This window comes from Metopolophium dirhodum, chromosome 6 (genome assembly GCF_019925205.1).
Source record: "Metopolophium dirhodum isolate CAU chromosome 6, ASM1992520v1, whole genome shotgun sequence".
Taxonomy (NCBI): Eukaryota; Metazoa; Arthropoda; class Insecta; order Hemiptera; family Aphididae; genus Metopolophium; species Metopolophium dirhodum.
This window is the reverse complement of record NC_083565.1, coordinates 26,497,136-26,520,538: the sequence shown is the minus strand read 5'-3', so window position 1 is coordinate 26,520,538 and position 23,403 is coordinate 26,497,136. Positions and strand designations below refer to the sequence as shown.

At 31.6% G+C, this 23,403-nt stretch overlaps 2 protein-coding genes across 2 annotated transcripts; one reads left to right on the top strand and one right to left on the bottom strand.

Moving 5' to 3' along the window:
* The first annotated feature begins 17,738 nt into the window (after window positions 1–17,738).
* LOC132946201 (probable ATP-dependent RNA helicase DDX43) lies at window positions 17,739–20,238 on the top strand. The gene is made up of 2 exons (XM_061016075.1): window positions 17,739–18,867; window positions 18,936–20,238. The coding sequence occupies exons 1-2, from the start codon at window positions 17,995–17,997 to the stop codon at window positions 19,926–19,928; spliced, it is 1,866 nt and encodes a 621-aa protein (XP_060872058.1). The 5' UTR covers window positions 17,739–17,994; the 3' UTR covers window positions 19,929–20,238.
* A 393-nt stretch (window positions 20,239–20,631) lies between these two features.
* LOC132946203 (BTB/POZ domain-containing adapter for CUL3-mediated RhoA degradation protein 3) lies at window positions 20,632–23,377 on the bottom strand. The gene is made up of 6 exons (XM_061016081.1): window positions 23,159–23,377; window positions 22,822–23,007; window positions 22,483–22,742; window positions 21,956–22,008; window positions 21,695–21,893; window positions 20,632–21,543 (listed from the first exon to the last, which is right to left on the bottom strand). Exons 2-6 carry the CDS (start codon window positions 22,967–22,969, stop codon window positions 21,352–21,354), a joined length of 852 nt encoding a protein of 283 aa, XP_060872064.1. The 5' UTR covers window positions 22,970–23,007; window positions 23,159–23,377; the 3' UTR covers window positions 20,632–21,351.
* Between the last annotated feature and the right edge of the window lie 26 nt (window positions 23,378–23,403).

Here is a 23,403-nt window from a genome sequence, read left to right as displayed (position 1 = left end):
TACTTACCATTTTACAAGGGGAGATAGAACCCTTTGGTTTAAAGGACATATTTTTGTTTATAAGAGCATATTTTATATTTTTAGTGTACATTCTGATAGTTATCGATTTCAATATTTCATATCAAAAATCATGCATGCACTTATCAGTAAATATTTTTCTTGAATTAAAGTCAGTAATTATATTAAATTTTAATTAAGAGTAATATCAGTATTACCTTTTTTATTTGGCTGTATTATTGTTTTTAGATTCTGAGGCAGAGGCAGAAGCAGTAAAACTGATTCGATTTTCTTCAGCAGTATCTTGTTCGATGGAAAAGAGTGAATCTAGTTGGTGCATTCAGGAGGTCAAAATTTAAAATGAACAGTAGTTTTCAAAAACAAGGGAAAAACAAAATGAAAAGTGAGGAAAAATGGTAGGTAATTTTTACTCAAAATCGGTTTTTGACAAAATAGATTTTGGTTTTTGGTAACTCTAAAACAAATTACCGTAGCTAAGGATTGAAAATTCAAAACTAGGTTCCACGTATATAGGTTATTCTGTAACCAAAAAATCTAAAAAATTGTTTTTTTATAGTTATTTTATGTACAAATTTGGACAAATTTACATACCTAACCAAGAATAACGATTTTAGTTGAATGTTGTAATTTAACAATATTATTTGTGAGTACCTACTCTCATAATTGCATGTATATTATTATATACATGACAAATTAATTGTGTGTTTTTGCATGTATAATTTTATGGTACTTAAAAAAAAAATCGCTCAAAGTTATAGTCAAAAATTTCAAAATGCTCGATTTTCGGAAAAATCGTGTTTGTGAGTTTAAAATTTGAATTTATATTTATTTTTTTTGAAATGTTGATATTTTTATGCTCAACGTGTTGGTGAAATCCGAGTTTACCTGTCTCACTTACTTTTTTTGTTATTGTTAATAAACCACTTACAAACAATTTTTAAGTGGTTTAATAACATAAAAAATAAGTAAGATGGGTAAATTCTGATTTCACCAACACGTTGACCATAAAAATACTAACATTTCAAAAAAAAAAAGTTCCAAAGAATCGTTTGGGAAGTAAACTACATATTTTGTTCCTAAAGTTCTAATGCGTATACCGCTACATGTGATTTAAAGAATCTGCCTAAACAAATTCACGTTTATCTAGTTAAAAAGAGACGTAATCCTTTTCCGTTCCTAGCTTAGAGAAAGAAACTATATAGGAAGTTGAGTTCCTAGTTTATAAATAGTAGTTCTTTTCCTCGTCCTCAATAATTTAAAAACTATTTCATTATAATTTGCAAATTGTAAATCCGTTTAATTGTGTACCTACCTAGATCTAGATGTTTTGTTTTTCAGACATAATTTATCAAAGTAGAGCGTAGACGGTAAACAACAAAGTGTAATAATAGTCATCATCTAATAATATATTACACCGAAAAAGAGACAATGCAAATTGCAATAGTGCATTATTATTTATTGCATTAATCACCCATAGCTATAGCCCATATAGGTGTACATTTTCTATGGCTGTATACGATATACGGTTAGGTTATGGTGTACGGATGTAAGTATATAGGTAGGTGTATTCCCAGTTCGCCGACACCCAATTTGAAGAAACACAGAGGAAACCTCGTTGTGCCAATTCAAGACCATGTGGTCCGTGATTATGTGTCTTAGGCCCGATTTCACCAACACAGTTAATCACGGTTAACGCTTAATCGGCTGATAACAGATATTTAACCAGCCAAATTCGGCCGATTAAAACTCCTTACTCCGGTTAACTTTAACTGTGATTAACTGTGTTGGTGAAATCGGCCCTTAGACATAACTACGACGTTTGAACGTCTTAATATTGCACGGCCGCCGCAATTATGCACACATTTATAATATTCGTTGTCTCCACGTATAGTAAGTCCTGATTCTTTTCCGACTTTAATTTAAGCCACTCCATAATGGGGAAAAAAAAATTTATTGCAATAGGTACACCTATACCTCACGCAGTGAAATAAAACTACTAACTAAAATCATATTCATTATTTGAAAACCACAGTGGACTTATAATAATATGTTATATAAATATATTTATAATATTATATCGATGGATGTCAATTATCATGTGATAGGTACCTATAATACTATCTTAATAGTGCATAACTTTGCAATATAGATATCATAGCCGATAGGTACCTGCAGTTCTTACTGCACTTAAATAAATTTACAGATTATGATAGTACCTATTATATTTTTATTGCAATCCAGCAAAGCATGTCGTCAATATTATCATTTGTCGGCAAATTGGGCTTTTTTTAAAACCCATTTAAAATTGGTTTTTTTATCAAAAAACCGGGTGTCGGCGAACTGGGCATAAACCAAGTAGGTATACTATCATACAATTATTATTATAGTTTAAAAATGGAAAATAATAATAAAACATAATATATTAAATGATCGACGGTGATGGCAATTATTAAATAATAAATAATATAGGTACCTACTTACGACTTGCCCGTATCTTCAAGCGGGTTTTCCTGCAGACATGACCGATGTCACGTCGATAAGACCTCCGTGAAATGCTAATGACTTGATATTATGTAAACATTTTAAACATTACATATTATTATTATCGTAAGAATATAGGTTTAATTGTATAGCTCATTAGTTTTTATAATCAATTATACTGGCACATAATATTATTATTATTTGATTACTTAGTATTGGCTAAATTTCTTGAGAAAAAATTTAGGGTACAACACGATTGCGAACGTTTTACCTTTTTTATAACACGATTGCGAACGAATGACACTTATCAGAGAATTTGTTTTTTTAGCCGAAAAACGAACGATTGCGAACGTTTTTATAGACTACGTTGCCAAGTTTATATTTCTGAATATGTTTTGTTCGGGAGTTCAATTAAAACATTTTTTTTTTTTTAAATATAAACTATTGGTATAATAATTAATACAATTAATACAACAACTCTTCGTTACAAACTAAAATAAAATTATACAAAATAATAAGTAATGTTTAAAATGTTGATTAATTAAAACTGTTTTCGTTGTATAAATATTAATAATACTGTTACTAAATGTACGTGTTCATTTTACGTTAGAAACTTAAAAATAAAAAAAAAAATAATACATACATACATAGATCTGAGTTCTGAATGAAAAAATAATATTATACATAATAATACACTCAATATAATAGTTTTTAAAAAAATTTTTCTACATTTTTACTTTTTTTTAAATTTTTTCCCTGGTAGGAATTTCCAGTTTTTCTTAAATATAAAATTAGATCTTTGTGTACTTTATAATCATTATAATTTTGTAAAGTTGATTCAATTAAAAGTTTATCTTTTTTGGCCATAGGCTTATGTACATTGTTTTTAATAGAATCAATTATTGTCAAAGTTTGAGCTTGTGTTTCTTTTAAAACTGATATAACTACGTGTGTTGGAGGATGGGGACTATAAAACTGACCATTGTACGTCCTGTGAAAATCCTTATATTACTATATGATTATTTTTAAAATTTTAAAAATTTTAAAAATTTGTTATTGGCACCAAATCTGACAACACCGCATGATTAAAGGCAGGTAAAAACGTTCGCAATCGTGTTACCGGAAAAGGTCCGTTCGCAATCGTTCCATTCGCAATCGTATATTACCCAAAATTTAAAAGCCTCGTAATTCGAAAGGAACAAAACTTCTCGGGCGAGCGACCTTTTTGTATCGAGTTACACAATTATAGTACAAACAACAAAAATCAGCGGAGATATTTAATTTTTCCGTTTTCAACGCTCGCAATCAAAACTATTTAGTTTACCACTCATTCAGTATTCACGCCTTTCACAAATTACGATTTTTTTTTCTATTGGAGCTTACGTATTTTTACGAGTCACGAACGATGGTGCAATATGGAGTTGTCGTTCGGACTTTTAACTCGTTTCGAAGTTTTACCGATTTAGGTGGAAATAGTCCACCGTATTGTGGGTGGGGGGAAATTGGGTGAGTGTAGTCCAAATAGGCAATAGCTAACATAACGGCGGGTGCCCTATAACCTATAGTAAAAAAGTTGCAGTAGACAAGTCAAAGTGACAAATTCTAATTTCCAAAAAAAAAAATCAAAATTTGTGAACAGCGTAGTACCTAAACGTCCTAAGCTAGAGCGTTTTGCGCGCATGCATATACGCTTATGCATGGAAAAATCTTAAAATTTAGAAGGCTTTAAGGCTATGTATAACACTATAATATACTTGTTCTATTCTGTGCCATAATAACTTTAAAGCTGAAGATTTCCTGTTTGCGGATATTTAAAATTTAAAATTTTAGATTCTAAACGGAGCGATGAATGTATTGATTTTACAACGATGTGTGTATTTTATTATTTTTATTTGTGTCATTGTAGGTACGCAATAAGTATAGTCGAAATAATGCTTCGATGTTCAACTTCAGTATCTTGTTTGATGGGAAAGTGAATCTAGTTGGTGCATTTGGGTAGGTAAAATTCCCAGTAAATTTCAAAAACGCCGGGTAAAACAACAAAAAAAACTATGGAAAACCGGGATTATTTACGCAAAATCGGTTTTTGATAAATTCGATTTTGGTTTTTGGTGTAACTTTAAAACAAATAACCGTAGAAACATAACACATTCACTGGTTATTTATACTAGCATTTGTCATTTTCTATACACGATAGAATTTTAAAAATATTTTGATTTATTTTGAACTGTATACAGATATTTTCAGTTTCTAATTTTTTTTAGTTTATTTCTATGAATGTCAATAAAATTGTATTTGTTGGGTAAAAAAGCTTAAAAATCCAGTCACAATTTTTTTTATATCTACTTATAACCATTTAAAGTTGAAATGTTGACAAAACAAAAAATCACGAAAATGTGCAAATTACTTTAAGTGAAAAAATTCATAAAAATATTTCTTTTTAAATCTAAGATTTGAAAATTTAATACAAGATTTCTTATTAGTTTGTCTACCTAACCTTTATCAATAAAAAAATCTCTACCGCAAAGTTAAATTAAATTTTTATGAGCGTTAGAAGTTCATATTTTTACAACATTGAATATTCGACTTCTCAAGTAGCAATTTTCTTATTTCGTTGTAATTCAAAAACGAATAACTGTAGATACATAAAAATTTGACTTAATATTTATGTTCTCGTTTTCTATGCACCGTAAAATGTTGAAAATTTCGACTCGTTTTGAGCTTTATATAGTGTATACGGACAATTTCAAATTTCAATGTTTTTAGTTTTTTTTTCTATAAATATCAATAAACTGTTTTTGTTGAGTTAAAATAGCGTGAAAATTTAATACAAGGCTCCTGATATATTGTTACAGTAGCAGTTGAAAAATATACATAGGCATAATTTTTTTTTATAAGCACTTAAGCCAATGGTTCGTATGACTTTAAGTAGTAGGTATAGTGTGCTTTGACACATTTCCATGAACGTTTAAATGTTCGATTGCAATATTGTCCAATATTTAACCACAGACAGACATGGCCTAACGGCCTAGCCCTGTGGCTCCTAAATAAGTAGGGTTGCCATACGTCCCGGAAAACCGGGACTGTCACCGGTTTTTGACTTTGTGTCCCGGTGTCCCGAAAACATTTTTCGGGACGTCTATATGTCCCGGTTTTAGGAAAAAATTAAAATTGTTTAATTTCTACAATTTTATTTTTAAAAATAATAATTGAAATCGAGAGTCAACATGTTAATGTTAAAGATAACGAATAATTGATAAATCCATAGGCTAAATATAAAATAATAATACCGTAATATTCGAGAACAACAAACAAGTCATGTGCGCTGTGCACTATGCTGCAGTTTACATGTTTTATTTTTATATTTTATCGTCTTATCGATAATCGATATAGCCATACGGGTGATACAGAGACAGACTAATGACTTTTACATCAGTAGAACGTAGGTCGTAGTCACTAGTCACTCGTAGACCGTAGCCTAGATTGTTCGTATTTATTATTTTATTCGTTATTATGGCACCAAAAAGAAAATGTCACTTTCGTGATGAGTTTTCCGTTACTTGGAGTTTTATAAAAAAAGGTAGAAATGAATTTGAAGCATATTGCACTTTTTGCAAAAGCTATCTTCAAGTTGACCACGGTGGAAAATCTGACATAGTCGATCATATTAAATGTAACAAACATAAAAAAAATTCTCAAAGTGTAAATATTAGTGAAAAAGTGACCAAGTTTTTTGTAACTCCTGATACAAAAGAAGAAAAATTGGTAGCTGCTGCAGAGTTGGTTAATGTTTATAAGGTAATTTTTCACCATAATTCATTTAATTCACTGGACTGTACTACACCACTTTATTCAAAATTATTTCCCGACTCAAAAATTGCTTGTAAAATGTCAACCGCACGAACTAAAGGCACTGCAATAGTAAAATACATTTTAGCTCCACATACAGTTGATATATTTAAATCAGATTTAGAAAATACAATTTTCTTTAGTTTGGCGACGGACGCTAGTAATCATAAATCAGAAAAAATATTTCCAATTATAATTCAATATTTTACAAAGTCAGATGGTACAAAAAGTCAATTAATAAAAATGAGTTCTCTTAAAAACGAAACTTCAGAAACAATTTCGCAATATTGTATTGATACATTAAATAATTTGAAAATACCTTTAAAAAAATGCATTGCATTTTGTGCAGATAATGCAAACACAAACTTCGGAGGAATTCATAGAAAAGGACAAAATAATATTTTTTTTAAACTAAAAGAAGCCATTCAAAATGAACTGGAAGGTGTTGGCTGCTCTGCTCACATATTGCACAATACTATTTCTACAGCTGCAAATACGTTTAGTTTTGATGCTGAAATGATCATATTTAAAATATTTGGGTACTTTTCTATTTACACTGTAAGAACAGAAAAATTAAAAGATTTCTGTGAATTTGTGGATATCAACTACAGAACTATTTTAAATCATTCCAAAACTCGGTGGGTATCATTGCTACCAGCAGTAGAAAGAACGCTATCTATGTGGCCTGCACTAAAATCATTTTTTCAGTCCGAAGAGAAACCTCCAAAAATACTATTAGACACATTTAATAGTCCGATGAGTGAAACATATATGTGGTTTTTACATGCACAACTCGTTATTTTTAACAGGAACATTTTATTGATTGAAAAATCTAAAACGAGTATAATTGAACTAAGAAAAATATTAAGCACCATTTCAGATAACTTAAAAAATAGACAAATTAATAAATTTGTTGGTTTAAAAGTTCTAGAAATGTTGAGAAAAGAAGAAATATCTGATCAAGTAAAACATACATTTTATGAAGAAGTTGATGAGTTTTACAATACAGCAATTACGTATTTAACCAAATGGTCGGTCTCAACAAATCACTTTCATGTTTTTGACTGGATGTCTTTATTGGAGCCGATAGCATGGCGTGACGTAGAAGAAACAATAATTTATTTATCTGATAAAAACATACAGTTAGATGATTCTTTATTGTTTGATCAGCTAACATACTTAAAAAAAAAAATCGAAGAATTCAAAAACAGTATATTAGATTGGGATAATAAAATTGCTAGTGAAAAATGGCAATGTTTTTTTAGTGTGTCAATACACGATGAACAACACTCAGAACTTTTAAAAATTGCTCAGTATGTTTTTGCAATACCAGCCCACAATGCTAACGTCGAACGTGTATTTTCTTTAATGGAAATACAATGGACTGACGAACGAAATCGTCTTCAGCTTGATACCGTGGAAAGTATTATAATGTGCAAGTACAATTATAAAAAGACTTGTTCCGAATTTTACGAGTATGTTAAAACACAGCCATCTTTACTTACATCGGTTAAATCATCTAAGAAATATGAATGGTACAAAGAAAATGAGACAGAAGAGCCCAGCCACCCCGGCCCAAGTACAAGTAAATAAATAAAAAATGTTGTTATTTTATAATTATAGTATATTAATTTCATATTGTTAAATATTATAAAACAATAAATTTTAAAAAAAATTTTACATTGTCAATTTGTTATAGTAATAAAGTGTATAAGTTATAACACTATAACCTATTGTAGTATTGTGTCGTTATTTAATACATATCCAATGGCGAATATAGTTCAATAATATTTCTAAATTTATTTACTATTTTTCTGTCTGTCCCGGTTTTACTTGATGAAATTATGGCAACCCTATAAATAAGTACACACTGAATAACATTTGACTACATTGTCCATGCAGTACAAATAAGTGTACAAAGTATAATCTGACCATGACTCGAATACTATAAGATTACTAACTTTTTAATAACTATTTAAACGAATTTGTTCACAGTTTTTTTTTCTAAGCATTCAAAGTTCATAAATAGACAAAATATGGAAAAATCATGAAAATTAGCAAATTTTTATGAGTTAAAAATTCGTAAAAATTTTTCTTTTTTAATCTAAGGTTTTAAAATGTAATACAAGATTCTTCATAAGTTTGTCTACCTTTATCAAAAAAAAAATGTCTATAAGAAAGTCAAATTAAATTTTTATGAGCGTTTGAAATTCAAATTTTTACAACATTGGATATTCACTCGATTTCTCATGTAGCATTTTCCTTATTTTGTTGTAATTAAAAAACGAATGACTGTAGATACTTGAAAATTTCACTGAATGTTTATATTGGCATTTTCTATACACCATACAATTTTGAAAATATTTTGACTTATTTTGAGCTGTTTACGGACATTGTCAGTTTTCAATTTTTTTAGTTTTTTTTTCTATAAATATCAATAAAATATTATTTGTTGGGTAAAAAAGCGTGAAAATTTAATATAAGGCTCCTGATATCGTTCTAATAGCAGTTGAGAAATATTAAAAATACATAGGCATAATTTTTTTTTATAAGCATTTAAAGTTCAAATTTTGACAACATTTATCAAATTTATAATTTAATAATTATTTTGTAGTTAAAAATTTATAAAATGTTCAACTTTTATAGCTAAAGATTGTAAATGGAACACAAGGCTCTTAGGCTCCACGAAAATAGGTTATATATAAATTACTTTAATCACAATAATTTCATCAAATATACTTGGTAATATCATAGGCTGACTGACGGTTTTCGCTCAGAATCGTTTTTCTCATACGATGATATTAAATCATTGAATTCAAATTTAACACCATCCATTACAGTGATCCACTTGTAACCTACTGTACAGCAGAGCGACATCCACTTACCCACCTTTTTTTAACTATAATTTTGTTTACGATTATTTCTCCTGGTGGTGGTGATTCTCATTCGTCATTCTCATTAGTCATATTACATTTTATTTAAATATAATTACACCTATATTTATTTTTATCGTCATCAAATATACAAATCTTTGCAAAAACAATTAGTTTCGATATTTACAAAAAGTACATTGCAAAATACAAATGCTAATGTAGGTATGTTTAAGAATTAATAGGACGCAATACCCTCGCTGTGTTCTAGAGCAGTATTTGTCAAACTGTGGGACGTTTACCATGGAAAGCACATATAAGTAGTATGCAAACAAATTTTAATTATTATAAACATTAAATAGTATTTGGTGTTAGGCGGTTAGTAGTCTTATAAATATCGACGGCGTTGATGTCGTTTGTATTCGTAGAAATGTATATAATCCCCAAACAACCTTTTACGTGTAAATAAGGTATACATTTTTTGATAACAAAAGATAAGGTTATTTGGTCAAGTACGTAGACATTTTCGTAATGGGCAGGTGGTCCTCGACTAGGTATACCTATAAAAAGATTGAGAAACACTATTCTAGTGTACCTATGGATTTCGATATAATATTGTGAATACAGGGCCTCGAATTCTAATGATGCCCAGGGCCTCGCAAAACCAATGTGCCATGCCGCTTCATCGCTAATTATGACTACGAACTAACGTGGTTTATAATGAATTATATTAATATAAGCATATTGTTTTCGATTCTGGCCATTACAACATTGGGCATTGCGTAGCAATGAAAAACGATAAACACTACACAGTACTGTTGTACAGCTGATCACAACTAAAATCAATAGTATACAATAGTGGAATATAATTTCATTTAATATTTTTCGGACGGTCAAATACAACATTTTCGAAATCGATTATAGAAGACAGTGAAAACTTACAACTTATACAAACACCATATTATACTCGTGCACTATTTGTGATGACGTCAGGTCGTATATATAGTTTGCTTAGTGCCGTCCGACCGAAGTTTTGCTATAGGACTTTTACTTTCGTATATATTATATATTATATATTATAGGTAATATGTGCTGGACGCCCAATAAAGACATGACCAAACGTTAAACTACTATAATGAAGATATATTGTTATGACAATTTAAGAACAAAGCGGCATAAAGTTTTACATTTCTAATATTTGGTTGATGTTCGCTCATTACTGCACGGTCTGTGTACATATGTTTGTAGGTTCGACTTACTGTCTGGCGGGTCTTCATGTCAACGTACAAAACGTATATATGCATTATTTGCAAGGAGTCAGAAGTCAGAATGTCAAGTCGTACACAGTTTGCTTAGTATCGCCCGGCTAGGACTTCCACTTTTGTGTTTATACATTTATAGTATATTATATATTAATATAATATTATGTATAGGACCACCAATAAAGACATATGACAGAACGTTATACAAATATAATACGGATGCAATATGAAATTAAAGAACAATACGTGACTTAGAGTTTTTACAATTTAAAATATTCGATATTGATTTTCGGTCTTCACTGGACGGCGCGGCGGCGGATTTCTTACACATAATTTCGTATGTTCAACAGTGCAATTTGCAGGTCTTGGCGTCAACGCATATTTTACTTACATACATGTGATATTCGTCAGGACGTCAGGTCGTATTATACTTTATTACCTGACCGTAGTTTTGCTAGGACTTTTACTTTTGTATATATATTATATGTAATATGTACGCAGGACGCCCAACAAAGACGCATGACCAAACGTTGTACTATAAGAATGAAGATATATTATGACAATTTAAGAACAAAACGACCTAAAGTTTCACATTTCTAATATTTGATCGATGTTTGCTCATTACTGTACGGTCTGTTGATATGTTTGTAGGTTCAACTTACTGACTGATGGGTCTTCGTATCAACGTACCACGGTATGCACTATTTGCATGGAGTCAGAAGTCAAAACGTCAGGTCGTATATAGTTTACTTATAGTACTGTCCGAGCGAAGTCTTGCTAGGACTTTTACTTTTGTATATATTATATATATTATAGGTAGGTAATATTACTTTTGTATATATATTATATGTAATATGTACAGGACTCCCAACAAAGACATGACCAAACGTTATACTATATAAGAATGAAGATATATTATGATAATTTAAGAACAAAGCGACCTGAAGTTTTAAATTTCTAAAACTTGGTCGATGTTTGCTCTTAACTGTACGGTCTGTACATAATGTTTGTAGGTTCAACTTACTGTCTCGACGGGTCTTCGTATCAACGCACCACGGTATGCACTATTTGCATGGAGTCAGAAGTCAAAACGTCAAGTCGTATATAGTTGGCTTAGTACCGTCCGAGCGAAGTCTTGCTAGGACTTTTACTTTTGTCTTTTGTGTATACATTAATTATTTAATTATAGTATATTATATCTTATAATATGTATATAGGACCACCAATAAAGACTTGACTAAACGTTATACAAATATTATGTGGATATATGAATAATATATGATAATTAAAGAACAACGTGTGACTTAAAGTTTTTACAATTTCAAATATTCGATATTGATTTTTGGTCTTGACTGGACGACGGATTCTTTTCACATAATTTTGTATGTTCAACAGTTCAAGCAGGACTTCGTGTCAACGCATTATACTTATAATAGTATAATACGTAACATATTCGTCTGCAGGACGTCAGGTCGTATTATACTTTGTTACCTGACTGTAGTTTCGCTAGGACTTTTACTTTTGTATATATATTATATGTAATATGTACGCAGGATGCCCAAAAAAGACATGACCAAACATTGTACTATAGGAATGAAGATATATTATGACAATTTCACAACAAAGCGACCTAAAGTTTTACATTTCTAATATTTGATCGATGTTTGCTCATTACTGTACGGTCTGTACATATGTTTGTAGGTTCAACTTACTGACTGACGGGTCTTATCGTATCAACGCACCAGTGCACCACGGTATGCACTATTTGCATGGAGTCAGAAGTCAAAACGTCAAGTCGTATATAGTTTACTTATAGTACCGTCCGAGCGAAGTCTTGCTAGGACTTTTACTTTTGTCTTTTTGTGTATACATTTATAGTATATTATATCTTATAATATGTATAGGACCACCAATAAAGACTCGACTAAACGTTATACAAATATTATGTGGATATATGAATAATATATGATAATTAAAGAACAACGTGACTTAAAGTTTTTACAATTTCAAATATTCGATATTGATTTTTGGTCTTGACTGGACGACGGATTCTATTCACATAATTTTGTATGTTCAACAGTTCAAGCAGGACTTCGTGTCAACGCATTATACTTATAATACGTAACATATTCGTCTGCAGGACGCCAGGTCGTATTATACTTTGTTACCTGACTGTAGTTTCGCTAGGACTCTTACTTTAGTATATATATTATATGTAATATGTACGCAGGACGCCCAACAAAGACATGACTAAACGTTATACAAATATTATGTGGATATATGAATAATATATGATAATTAAAGAACAACGTGACTTAAAGTTTTTACAATTTCAAATATTCGATATTGATTTTTGGTCTTGACTGGACGACGGATTTTTTTCACATAATTTTGTATGTTCAACAGTTCAAGCAGAATTTCGTGTCAACGCATTATACTTATAATACGTAACATATTCGTCTGCAGGACGTCAGGTCGTATTATACTTTATTATCTGACCGTAGTTTCGCTAAGACTTTTACTTTTGTCTTTTTTGTATACATTAATTATAGTATATTATATCTTATAATATGTATAGGACCACCAATAAAGACATGACTAAACGTTATACAAATATTATGTGGATATATGAATAATTTATGATAATTAAAGAACAACGTGTGACTTAAAGTTTTTACAATTTCAAATATTCGATATTGATTTTTGGTCTCGACTGCAGGACGGCGGCGGACTCCTTTCACATAAATTTGTTTGTTCAACAGTGCAAGCAGGACTTCGTGTCAACGCATTATACTTATAATATGTAATATTCGTCTGCAGGACGTCAGGTCGTATTATATTTTGTTACCTGACCGTAGGTTGGCTAGGACTTTTGTGTAAATGCAATATAGTATACATTTATAATATATTATATTGTTATAAATGTACAGGACTCCCAACAAATACATGGTCAAAATATGTTGTACAAAATATAGAACGAAGATATTATATGCGATAACTAAAGCACAACGTGGCTTAAAGTCTTAAATTTCTGATATTTGGCCGATGTTAACTTATTATTGGACACCCTGTACAATTTTTGTGCAGGATATGATTATCGAGTATGTGGTTCATTGCCTTCCACTGCACTTATAGTCGCATATAGTCGCATATATGGTTTGATGTGTGGACAACGGAAGCCCGAATTACTTCCGGTATGGAATTTGTGAACGACCATGTGTTACACATTAAACTTGTAGTTTTTATTAAAATTTTATTTCAACTTCTGCAGTAACAGGTGTTTCCCGGAGCGCCCGTCTCATCGCAGCTTCCTGAAGCAGTTGTCGGACGCGCGGACTATAGTTGGAAGTCCTTTGGGCTTCCGGTAAATGATTTAATCACACTAATGTTTCAATTTACATACGAGTAAATCTTTGTTTTATTTTGTTTTGGGGAATTGCGATTGTTGTCGTAATTGGACATTGTGAAAATGGGGCCTATATTCGCTGCAATGATCGGAGTGGAGGCGATGGTTGTTGAAACGAAGACGAATATAACAAAATAATCTATATATAATAGTTTTGAGCACATCGTGTTTCAGCAGTGTGAACAAACTATCAAATATCAAAACCTTAAAAATGTATTAATTTGATGGAAATAAAGACATTTTTTGAGTTTATTATTATTGACATTTTGTAACCTATACTCAACGACGAGGTAGGTACACTCGAACCTACGGTTTAGTACGCCAGAGACGACTGAAACTGTAGTCCGTACCGAAAAAACCTTTTAAAAATCTAGTGGACCGAAAATTTAAATAATTTTGTTTAGGAACCTCGTAACCTACATATTTTTTGATTTAGATGTATTTTTGGTTCTATTCGTAATGGGTAGTAGTAGGTAGTATGTACCTAATAAGTAGAGCTCGGATGTTTATGATTTTCTCTCGAGTGAGATATGAATTTTATTCTTGAAGTCTATATTAGAAATAGGCTAACTCTTTTTTGCATATTTGACATTTTTGAGTATATAAATGCATATATTGCCAATTTTTAGATTTAGTGGCATTTAAAATATTAAAATATAATATAAACATAACAATTTTTACTACCTAATATGTATTTTAGTTTATATATTTATATTTATAGTATTTTATTTCTTTTATGTATTTTGCAATGAAGTTATTTTAAAATCACTTAAAACAAAAGTTATTCTGAATCACTATTATTCCATTTCTTGTAATTGTTTAAAATAGATATAATATTTAGTATACATTTAATAGTGTTCATGATTTATTTTGAATTAACATTAACACATTTTTTTGCGTATATTTTTTCATTTTTGCATATATTTGTTGAAAAATAAGTATATTTTTGACATATTAGCATATTTTGAAATTTTTAAATGCATATTTTAATGACATTTTGGTCATTAACATCCGAGCTCTACTAATAAGTAATAACTAATAATTATTATAAAATCTTTAGATTCGTAAAAGCATATCAATAATTAGAATATTATTATTTTTGTTGTACCAGACTAGTACCTTTTATAATAAAGTGTCCTACACTTACGCCACGCAGCCATACAGTCATAAAACAAAATAATATAAATTCTAATTTCCATTTAATCGATAATAAGCCGTACCGGATAACCTACCGTTTGAGGCACAAAATATTTTTAAATTGATGTATTACAGTTTTATTACAAACTAGTCCAAACATTATTTAAAAATATTCATAATCTGATTTTTTAAGAATGATTTTATTTTTCATTGTTAAAAAAAAGGTGATTTGAAACATACCGAACCGATACAAGAGACAGTCGGTTGTAATGAAACTTTTCTGATAAAACTTTACAAAATGCCATTTTTTAATTGAAAAATGGTAACTTTTTTGTCCATGGTAAACTACCTAACTTTATTAAATAAAGTAAAAACATTATGTTTCAATAATGAGATTATGTTTAATTTATTTTATATATAATATTTAGGTTACCTATTGACCTGTTTAGGTTACTATATATGTACAAAGATGTTTTTAAAAACCTTATTTGTGTTCCAAGTAAAACATATGGTAGGTTAAATGCTCAAAAACATAAAAAAATACCTTACTGTTTCATGTCCGAAAGAAACTCAATATGTGACTTGGAATTTTAATTTTTTTTTAACCAAGTCATTACTTCATTTTTTTTTTTATGCAAATCTAGTCTTTTATACTGTGCGCCTATACTAGATTATTTTCAGATTTAAAAATTTAATATCGAATAGTAGTTGTAGGAGGCTGGGAATGTTCAAAATCATTTTCATTGACAGCGTACTGTAATAACGTAGAAATATGATAAATATAAATCCGATTCTTGTCGATAGTTATATTAAAATATTAAAATGTTAAGTAGTAAAATTACGCTATTACCTTCCTCCAGCTGGTGTTCGGAGGGCTCTCGAGATCGTGTATTCGAGAATTAGATCAAATACACCGTACAATATAATTTTATGGAAAAAAGCACATAGAATGTATTAACTGCAATCAACATAAAATATTATATCATATGCCGTACCTGATTCGCAGTTATTTGTAGATAATATTGTAGGAGTTTTAGGTATTAGATAAGACAAAGTAATACTTCAAATACACAAATTGAATTAAAGAACGCACCGATTATTGCTCGCATAAGGAGTCCAGTTGTCGCTCGTTGAAATCGGTTTCTTTGGGACTTGAGAGGTTGTTACTCTGGTGGTTGGTGCTCGTGCACTGATTTAAGGGACGACGCGAGGATGCTGACCAGAGAGTGGTGGGCGGCTTTATCAAAAAGTTATTGCGGGCCCGGGAACTAGATTATTCTTCGGCGTCAGCATAAAATGAAGTCACACACATCCTACGTAATACCGTCATAAGTGTGTGCCGATATCTTAATATTGTCGTTGTTAATGGTTTTATTTGATGCGACCGATTTCTACAAACGACAGTCTGGCCGTTGTTTATTATTCTGTAAAATTTTAGTTTATTTTAATGGTGTGTGAGCATATCATTACAGTACTATTGAAGTAGTGCAGCTACAATAATTAGCCCGGTACTCCCGACCATCGCAAAAACACTGACTGCAGTAGTGTACTATAGCTGTGTAGTCCCGTATAAAGTCATAAGGTAATAGGTATATTTATAAAAAAAAATATAGGAACATTAGGATTGTATACAAAAAGTATAAAAATCGAATATAGATATATGGTCGAAGGAACACTTTTTCCATAGGTACATACTCAATGGCATTATTATAATTTATTGTTGTGACCTAAAACAGTAAAACAGTAAAATGTCACAATCATACACCAACGACATACCCATATAATATTCCAATCTTACACGAAAAACGTACGTAGTGTTATATCGCAATTTTGGTCGAAAAATATATCTAAAATGTATCGAACATACGCCAAAAACATACGTATAATATTCCCTATGCTAAGCTAAACGCATACCTACCATACGAAAAGGACATGTAGTTAATTGTAGTGTATTATTCGTTGAATGTCCGTGAAATAGTGGTCTTTTGACCCAACAACAGACCGCGATCAATAGGTGTCGCTCTAATAAACGTAATCTGTACCTACATTATACGTGTGTTCAGCGGCGCCGAACTATATTTTAAAAGGGAGGGGGGGGAGGTAAGTAAAAAGTTATACGGACCACCACCCCTGTTTACAAAACGTTGCTGCATATGTATACATTAATAGCTTAGGAGTCAGGAACATAATTCATAAATAGTTTGTTATCGGGGCACCCGCGGACCCCCACGACCCCACCCACCGAAAAAAAGGGTAGGCGGTCGCCCCTCTTAGGTTATAGGTTCGGCGCCACTGCGTGCGTTGGTGTATGTATCCTACGTACATACAGCCAGTGGCGTAGCGAGCATTTCTCAGACTCTGTAAGCATACGTAAAATGTCCGTATTCTTGTCGATATTCGGCTGAAATCTGAATTTTATTCGAAAATAAGCGCCATAACCGAAGCCGAATGCAATTCACGAATGGGTTGCTAGCACTGTGTGCCGGCACACGTGACTACATCGCCGAGCGTTCCGCCGGTATGCGTATTGTTCTATGGTAATTACCATTATGGCGGCATTCCGGCATTCGTACAACTCATGATAAAGAAAAGAGGTATGTCGGCAACTTTTGTGATACGCATATCCGCCGTATTGCTTTTCGCCACAATGTTTACAACATAGACACTGATGATAAAATTGACGGAGAAAAGCAATATGGCTGCCAACGCCATGGGAAACACATAGGAAATAGTGGGGATGCGCCAACATGATTCAAATTCGGAAAGTTGCTGACATACCTCTTTTCTTTATCATGTTCGTACTATCGTCACAGACGCTGGCCGGTTTGTTGTTGATGTTCGTCAGTCGTGGTCTGCCGGCATCCCGTAATCGTCAATTTTGAACGCGCGTTTGAGTGGTTTTGAGCAGCGGACTGCCGAACTACACGGTATTGTTTTCACCACGTGCTTTTTCCCGCAAACCATTTTCGAAATGGATCAAGACGAAGACTGGGATTCGCCCAACGACATACAATATCAACCGCGACAGGAGTACGTGCCTCAGCAACAGTACAGGCAAACGAGGCCCGCCAATCCCGACGACCTGCTCGTGGACATCGACTCCCAGTTCGCGGGCTTGATCATCGGAAAGGGTGGCTCGGTGATCAAGGGCATGAGAAAGGAAACCGGCGCGTTCATCTCGGTCTTGGACAGCGATTCGTACGGGTTGAAAACCGTGAAGATATCGGGAAATCAAAAAGCCAGAGAACACGCTCTGAAGCTCGTTAACGACATCGTCGACGCGAACGACCCGGAAAAAATTAAACAAAAGTTGCAACAAGAATCGGAACAGGCACCGGTTCAGTCGACATTTAACTGGGACGAGTTGATGAAAGAAGAAGCGGAGAACCTTAAACAAAGATTAGCAGCCTTGCCGCCAATTGTTAAGAATTTCTATAAAGAACACCCCGAAGTGACAAGGATGACTGATCAGGAGGTCGAAGACTTCAGAATGTCCAAGAACAACATTATGATCAAATATATCGAGGAGAATAACGTAAAGCCAATTCCTAAACCAGTGATGAAATTTTCACACGCATTTGAAGATTATCCGGACATATTGGAAGAAATACAAAAGCAAAAATTTGAAACCCCGTCCCCCGTACAGTGTCAGACGTGGCCCGTCATCATGAGCGGCCACGACTTGATAGCTATCGCACAAACTGGGACAGGCAAGACATTGGCCTTCTTGCTTCCTGCTTTTATTCATATCGATTTTCAACCGACTCCTCGTAGTGAACGAAAAGGACCATCTATATTAGTATTAGCTCCAACCAGGGAATTGGTGTTACAAATTGAAAGCGAAGTATGTATATATTTTACATGTTTATATAAGTTTGATCATAGTATTAACAATTGTTTTGTCTTGTTTAGGTTAAAAAATATAGTTACAAAGGCATTAAAGCCATGAGTATTTATGGTGGGGCAAGTTCAGGAAAGCAAAAAGAAGTTCTGCGGAAAGGAGTCGAAATTGTTATTGCTACTCCTGGTCGACTTAATGATTTTGTTGGTAGCGGTGCTATTGACTTATCTGATGTGACGTTTTTGATACTTGACGAAGCTGATCGTATGTTGGATTTGGGTTTTGAACCTCAAATACGTGTTTCATTACTTAGGGTTAGGCCAGATAGACAAACTATAATGACCAGTGCAACCTGGCCACCTGGAGTTAAACGTCTTGCTAAAAGCTATACGACTAACCCTATTCAAGTTATGGTCGGATCATTGGATTTGACAACAGTCAATACTGTAAAACAAGATATTCTTATAATGGACGAAGAAGAAAAAGAAGTATGGCTTGACGATTTTCTGAAACGCTGTAGTGCAGATGATAAGATCATAATATTTGTGAACCGAAAAGTAACTGTGGATCAGCTTTCGTCAGACTTATGTATGAAGGGGTACATTGTTGAATCCATTCATGGTGGTCGTGAACAAAGTGATCGTGAAATGGCTCTGGAAAGCTTACGTAATGGTGAAGTTAATATTTTAATAGCAACAGATGTAGCTTCTCGTGGTATTGATATCAATGACATTACAGTGGTAATAAATTACGATTTTACTAAGGATATTGAAGAGTATGTGCATAGGGTAGGACGTACAGGGCGAGCTGGTAAAACTGGCCTGGCAATTACTTTAATGACCAGAAGAGATTGGGGTAAGGCCAAAGATTTAGTCGAAGTGATGGAAAAATCTGGACAAGATGTACCTCCAGAGTTGCAAGAAATGGCATCGAGGTATGAAGCTAAGAGAGAACGAGACAGAGCTGAAGGAGGTGACAGGCCATTTAGGGGAAGAGGAGGTGGACGAGGATTTTCGAGAGGAGGAGATGGAGGATTTACGGGAAATAGAAGAAATAATTATTAAGCTGTAAAGATCTGATTAATAATCTGTAAAGTTTTCCTATGTTATTCCTTATTATTTATTATTTTAATTTCAAATTGTTCAAGTACTATAGTTATGTATTATTTTTATTTAATGTTTATAATTATCTAAACTGTTACTGTTAAAACATATAATTCTTTAAAAAATGATTAAACGAGAATGTTTAATACAATTGTGTGTATGTAAAAAATATTGTTTCAACTGTATGTTAAATTACGTATATACCACACAAATATTGCTCAAACTTGATTAAAAAATGTAATGTTCTTTTAGCATACATAAAAAACAGGTATTTAAATGTGTAATGTACATGAATAAGCTTTATACTTAATTGATTTTAACTTACTGGTCAAATTTTAACAAGAAATTTGGTTAATTTTCATTGACTTAAAATATTTAATCTTGTTTTTTGAAATTAGTAAACTAAACAAATACTTTTTGTTCAATTGGTTGATCTGATCTCATTGTTTAACAAGACTCTTTTTTTTTTCACGAAAAATGTTTATGATAATTTATTTCAAATCGGTATTGAAAAGTATTAAGCTATAAACACTGAGCCATGGGTATTATCGACTTGATCTCATCGCCAGATACCATGTACAATCGTACAGGTGACTGCAACTGAAACTTGAGTTTTTCTACAAGTTTTATTGAAGTTATTTTTTCTTATCATTATTTACATATTGTACAGATGTATGGATTATATATAAAGTTTATTGTTGCTAATCAAATAAAATATGTTACAGCATATTGGTTATTACATACAATTATTGATTTTATAACAATTAAGTATTATGCTACTTAAGTTTTTCAATAATATACAATTTTTTACAACAGACATGTTTTTATTTATTTATTTATAAACATTTTAGAAAACAATATAAGTATTTCAATACCAAGTAAAGCCGAAATGTTAGAAAATGTACAACAAATCATTATTTTAATAACTCAATTTGAATTGATTTAAATTTGTAATATAACATTCATAAGAATTATTAATACGCAAAGATAACAATTAAATAGTCGGCAGTTTACTCAATGTGACCAATGATAAAAATATTTCAACTAATAATTTTGTAGTACATTTGCTAATAAAAATTCATTATAAATGATAAAATTGATAACTGTGGTAATATATGAACATATTAAAAAAAACATTAAAATTTCTCAAAAATAAATTGTTAACTTCATGTCCAACCTAACCTTTGTCTTTGTCCTGACAATTATCTGAATAAGTTAAATTGTCTGATCCGAAAATCCTCTATGACCTAACTTTCCACAAAAGCAATAACAAATATAGCTTCAAAAAAAGCAATGTGTAAGGGCAATAAAAATATAACTTAAGTATATTAGTTACCATTACTTGTTACTTAAAAGCTTTTTTCAAAAAGCTTATTGAGGCTCACTATACTAATCTTTTTCTAAACCCTATACGAGTTCGTTCTTCTTCATCGTCACTTCCATAAGCTGATGACATACCCGATACAGCACCACGCCAAGATGTAGCTTGCATGAGTTCTGGGTCTGGTTCTGTGCGATTTTCATAAAGCATAAGATTAAGACATTCTTCATAGATTCTTGCTTCTGGGAAATCAACCTAAATAAGTAAACATTAGTTTGTTAATATTTTATCTTTCCAGTTAACCTGCCGAGGGAATATATAATAGAAAGTTTTCAAGGATTAACATAATTAATTTAAAAATAAATATATTTTAAAACCAAATATAGCAATAAAAAAACCTCAATACCTTTGTATGTTTTTTATCTGTAGCATATACAATAGATGTGCAACAAACTTCAGCGACTTTAGTTGCCAAACCAAAATAACTCCAGCAACATATTTCACTTGAACCACTAACATCTTTGATAAACAAAAATCTTGAACCAAACCGCAATGAAAGTTTATCAAATAATTCAACATTTTTTAGTAAGTTATCATCAGAAGCACTGAAAATAAAAAAATATTAAAAATGTATCACATGGGATAAATAGTTATATATCTTTTTTACCTTGTATATGAATACTTGTTGTTATGTCTATTTATAAGAAGTTTAACGGTTGGCTAAAATAAAAGACAAACAAATTAAGAGGATGTCAGCGCACTATTTGTTTTCTCTCTCTGGCCCACGCGCAGCATAGACAAAACACATTAACACAGAATAATTTTTTCTATGTTGTTAAGTAATCTTAGAGTAAATTCACAAATTCCAAAAAAGATAGAAAATAATATTTTTGAGAGAATGACATACTGACTTTATATTTTATAGTTATTTTAACAAAAATATGTTTTACGTTATAATGTTTAAATTATTTTGGGACAATATTTAGACAAAACGATGTGATATTCCTTCAAAAATATTATTCTTTATCATTTTTGATATGGGTGATTTCACTCAAAAATTACTTAAAAACACAGAAAAAATTATTCTGCGTAAATGCGTTTTGTCCATGTTACGCGTGGACCAGAGAGAGGAAACAAATAGTGCGGGGAAATCCTCTTAAAATTTTTTTTTTTTTAAATATGGTATTTACTTACTTTTGTACTCATTGTAATAAGTTGACTTAAGTCTGCACTACAAGACGTAAGAGGTATACGACATTGAGGTTCGATTTTACATTGTCTTGATCGTAAAGCTTGTTGACAAGATTCAACAAGTGGTGATATTAAATAGAATTTGGCTTCAGCTAATAGCTCAGCGATTTCATGTGTCTTATCTGGAAGAGCTACATGTTCATCACGCAAAAAGTTCAACACAGAATTAAAGTGCTTGCCACAACGATCAATTAGGACCCAACCTGAAATTTATTTTAATGTAGCAAAACTTTATTAATACATGATTTAGGTAGGTATGTTATAAAATGTGTCATGAAGTACCTTCAGTATCAGCAAGTACTTTCATCCGACCACTAAACATAGCTTTCAGCATTGTATCATGCTTGGTCAAGGTACCAATTGTAGTGTAAAATAACGAACCACCTATATTTAATTTTGCATATTTGGGTTGAATTTCTTGAGGCTGCATTTTATTATGATGCTTACATTTGTTTTTATCAGCAGAATCTAAATGGTGTTGTCATTTGTGTTAGTTATACATTTCAATAATACACAATTACTTTTTATTATAGAAACTAAATTAAATTTTCCGGTTTGACATAAATTCTACAAAAAAAGGGGATACGATAATGATAAATAAAACGTTGAGATCACTTACATAGGATACGTTAATTTAGCAAAATCTTACGATTTGAGTATTTTAGTATTTAACTGCAAGTGTCTACAACCATAATAAATTATATATTATGATGTCCACAAAGTCTCAATTTACACCCAGACGTCCAAACACGGTCTCAAACTCAGACTCAAAGAAAATAACATAGACAAAATAAATACAATGTAAACAAGATTCTGTCGTCAGCTGCTGTCGTCTGTCACTTTGATTGTGTGATAACAAAGTGA

Coding starts and splice junctions, on each gene's coding strand:
- LOC132946203 (XM_061016081.1), bottom strand. CDS start 22,969: ATGCAGCCTCAAGAAATTCAACCCAAATATGCAAAATTAAATATAGGT. Junction 21,894..21,955: donor AACAAGTATTCATATACAAG/GTAAAAAAGATA, acceptor TTTTATTTTCAG/TGCTTCTGATGATAACTTAC. Junction 21,544..21,694: donor CAGATAAAAAACATACAAAG/GTATTGAGGTTT, acceptor TTACTTATTTAG/GTTGATTTCCCAGAAGCAAG.
- LOC132946201 (XM_061016075.1), top strand. CDS start 17,995: ATGGATCAAGACGAAGACTGGGATTCGCCCAACGACATACAATATCAA. Junction 18,868..18,935: donor TGTTACAAATTGAAAGCGAA/GTATGTATATAT, acceptor TGTCTTGTTTAG/GTTAAAAAATATAGTTACAA.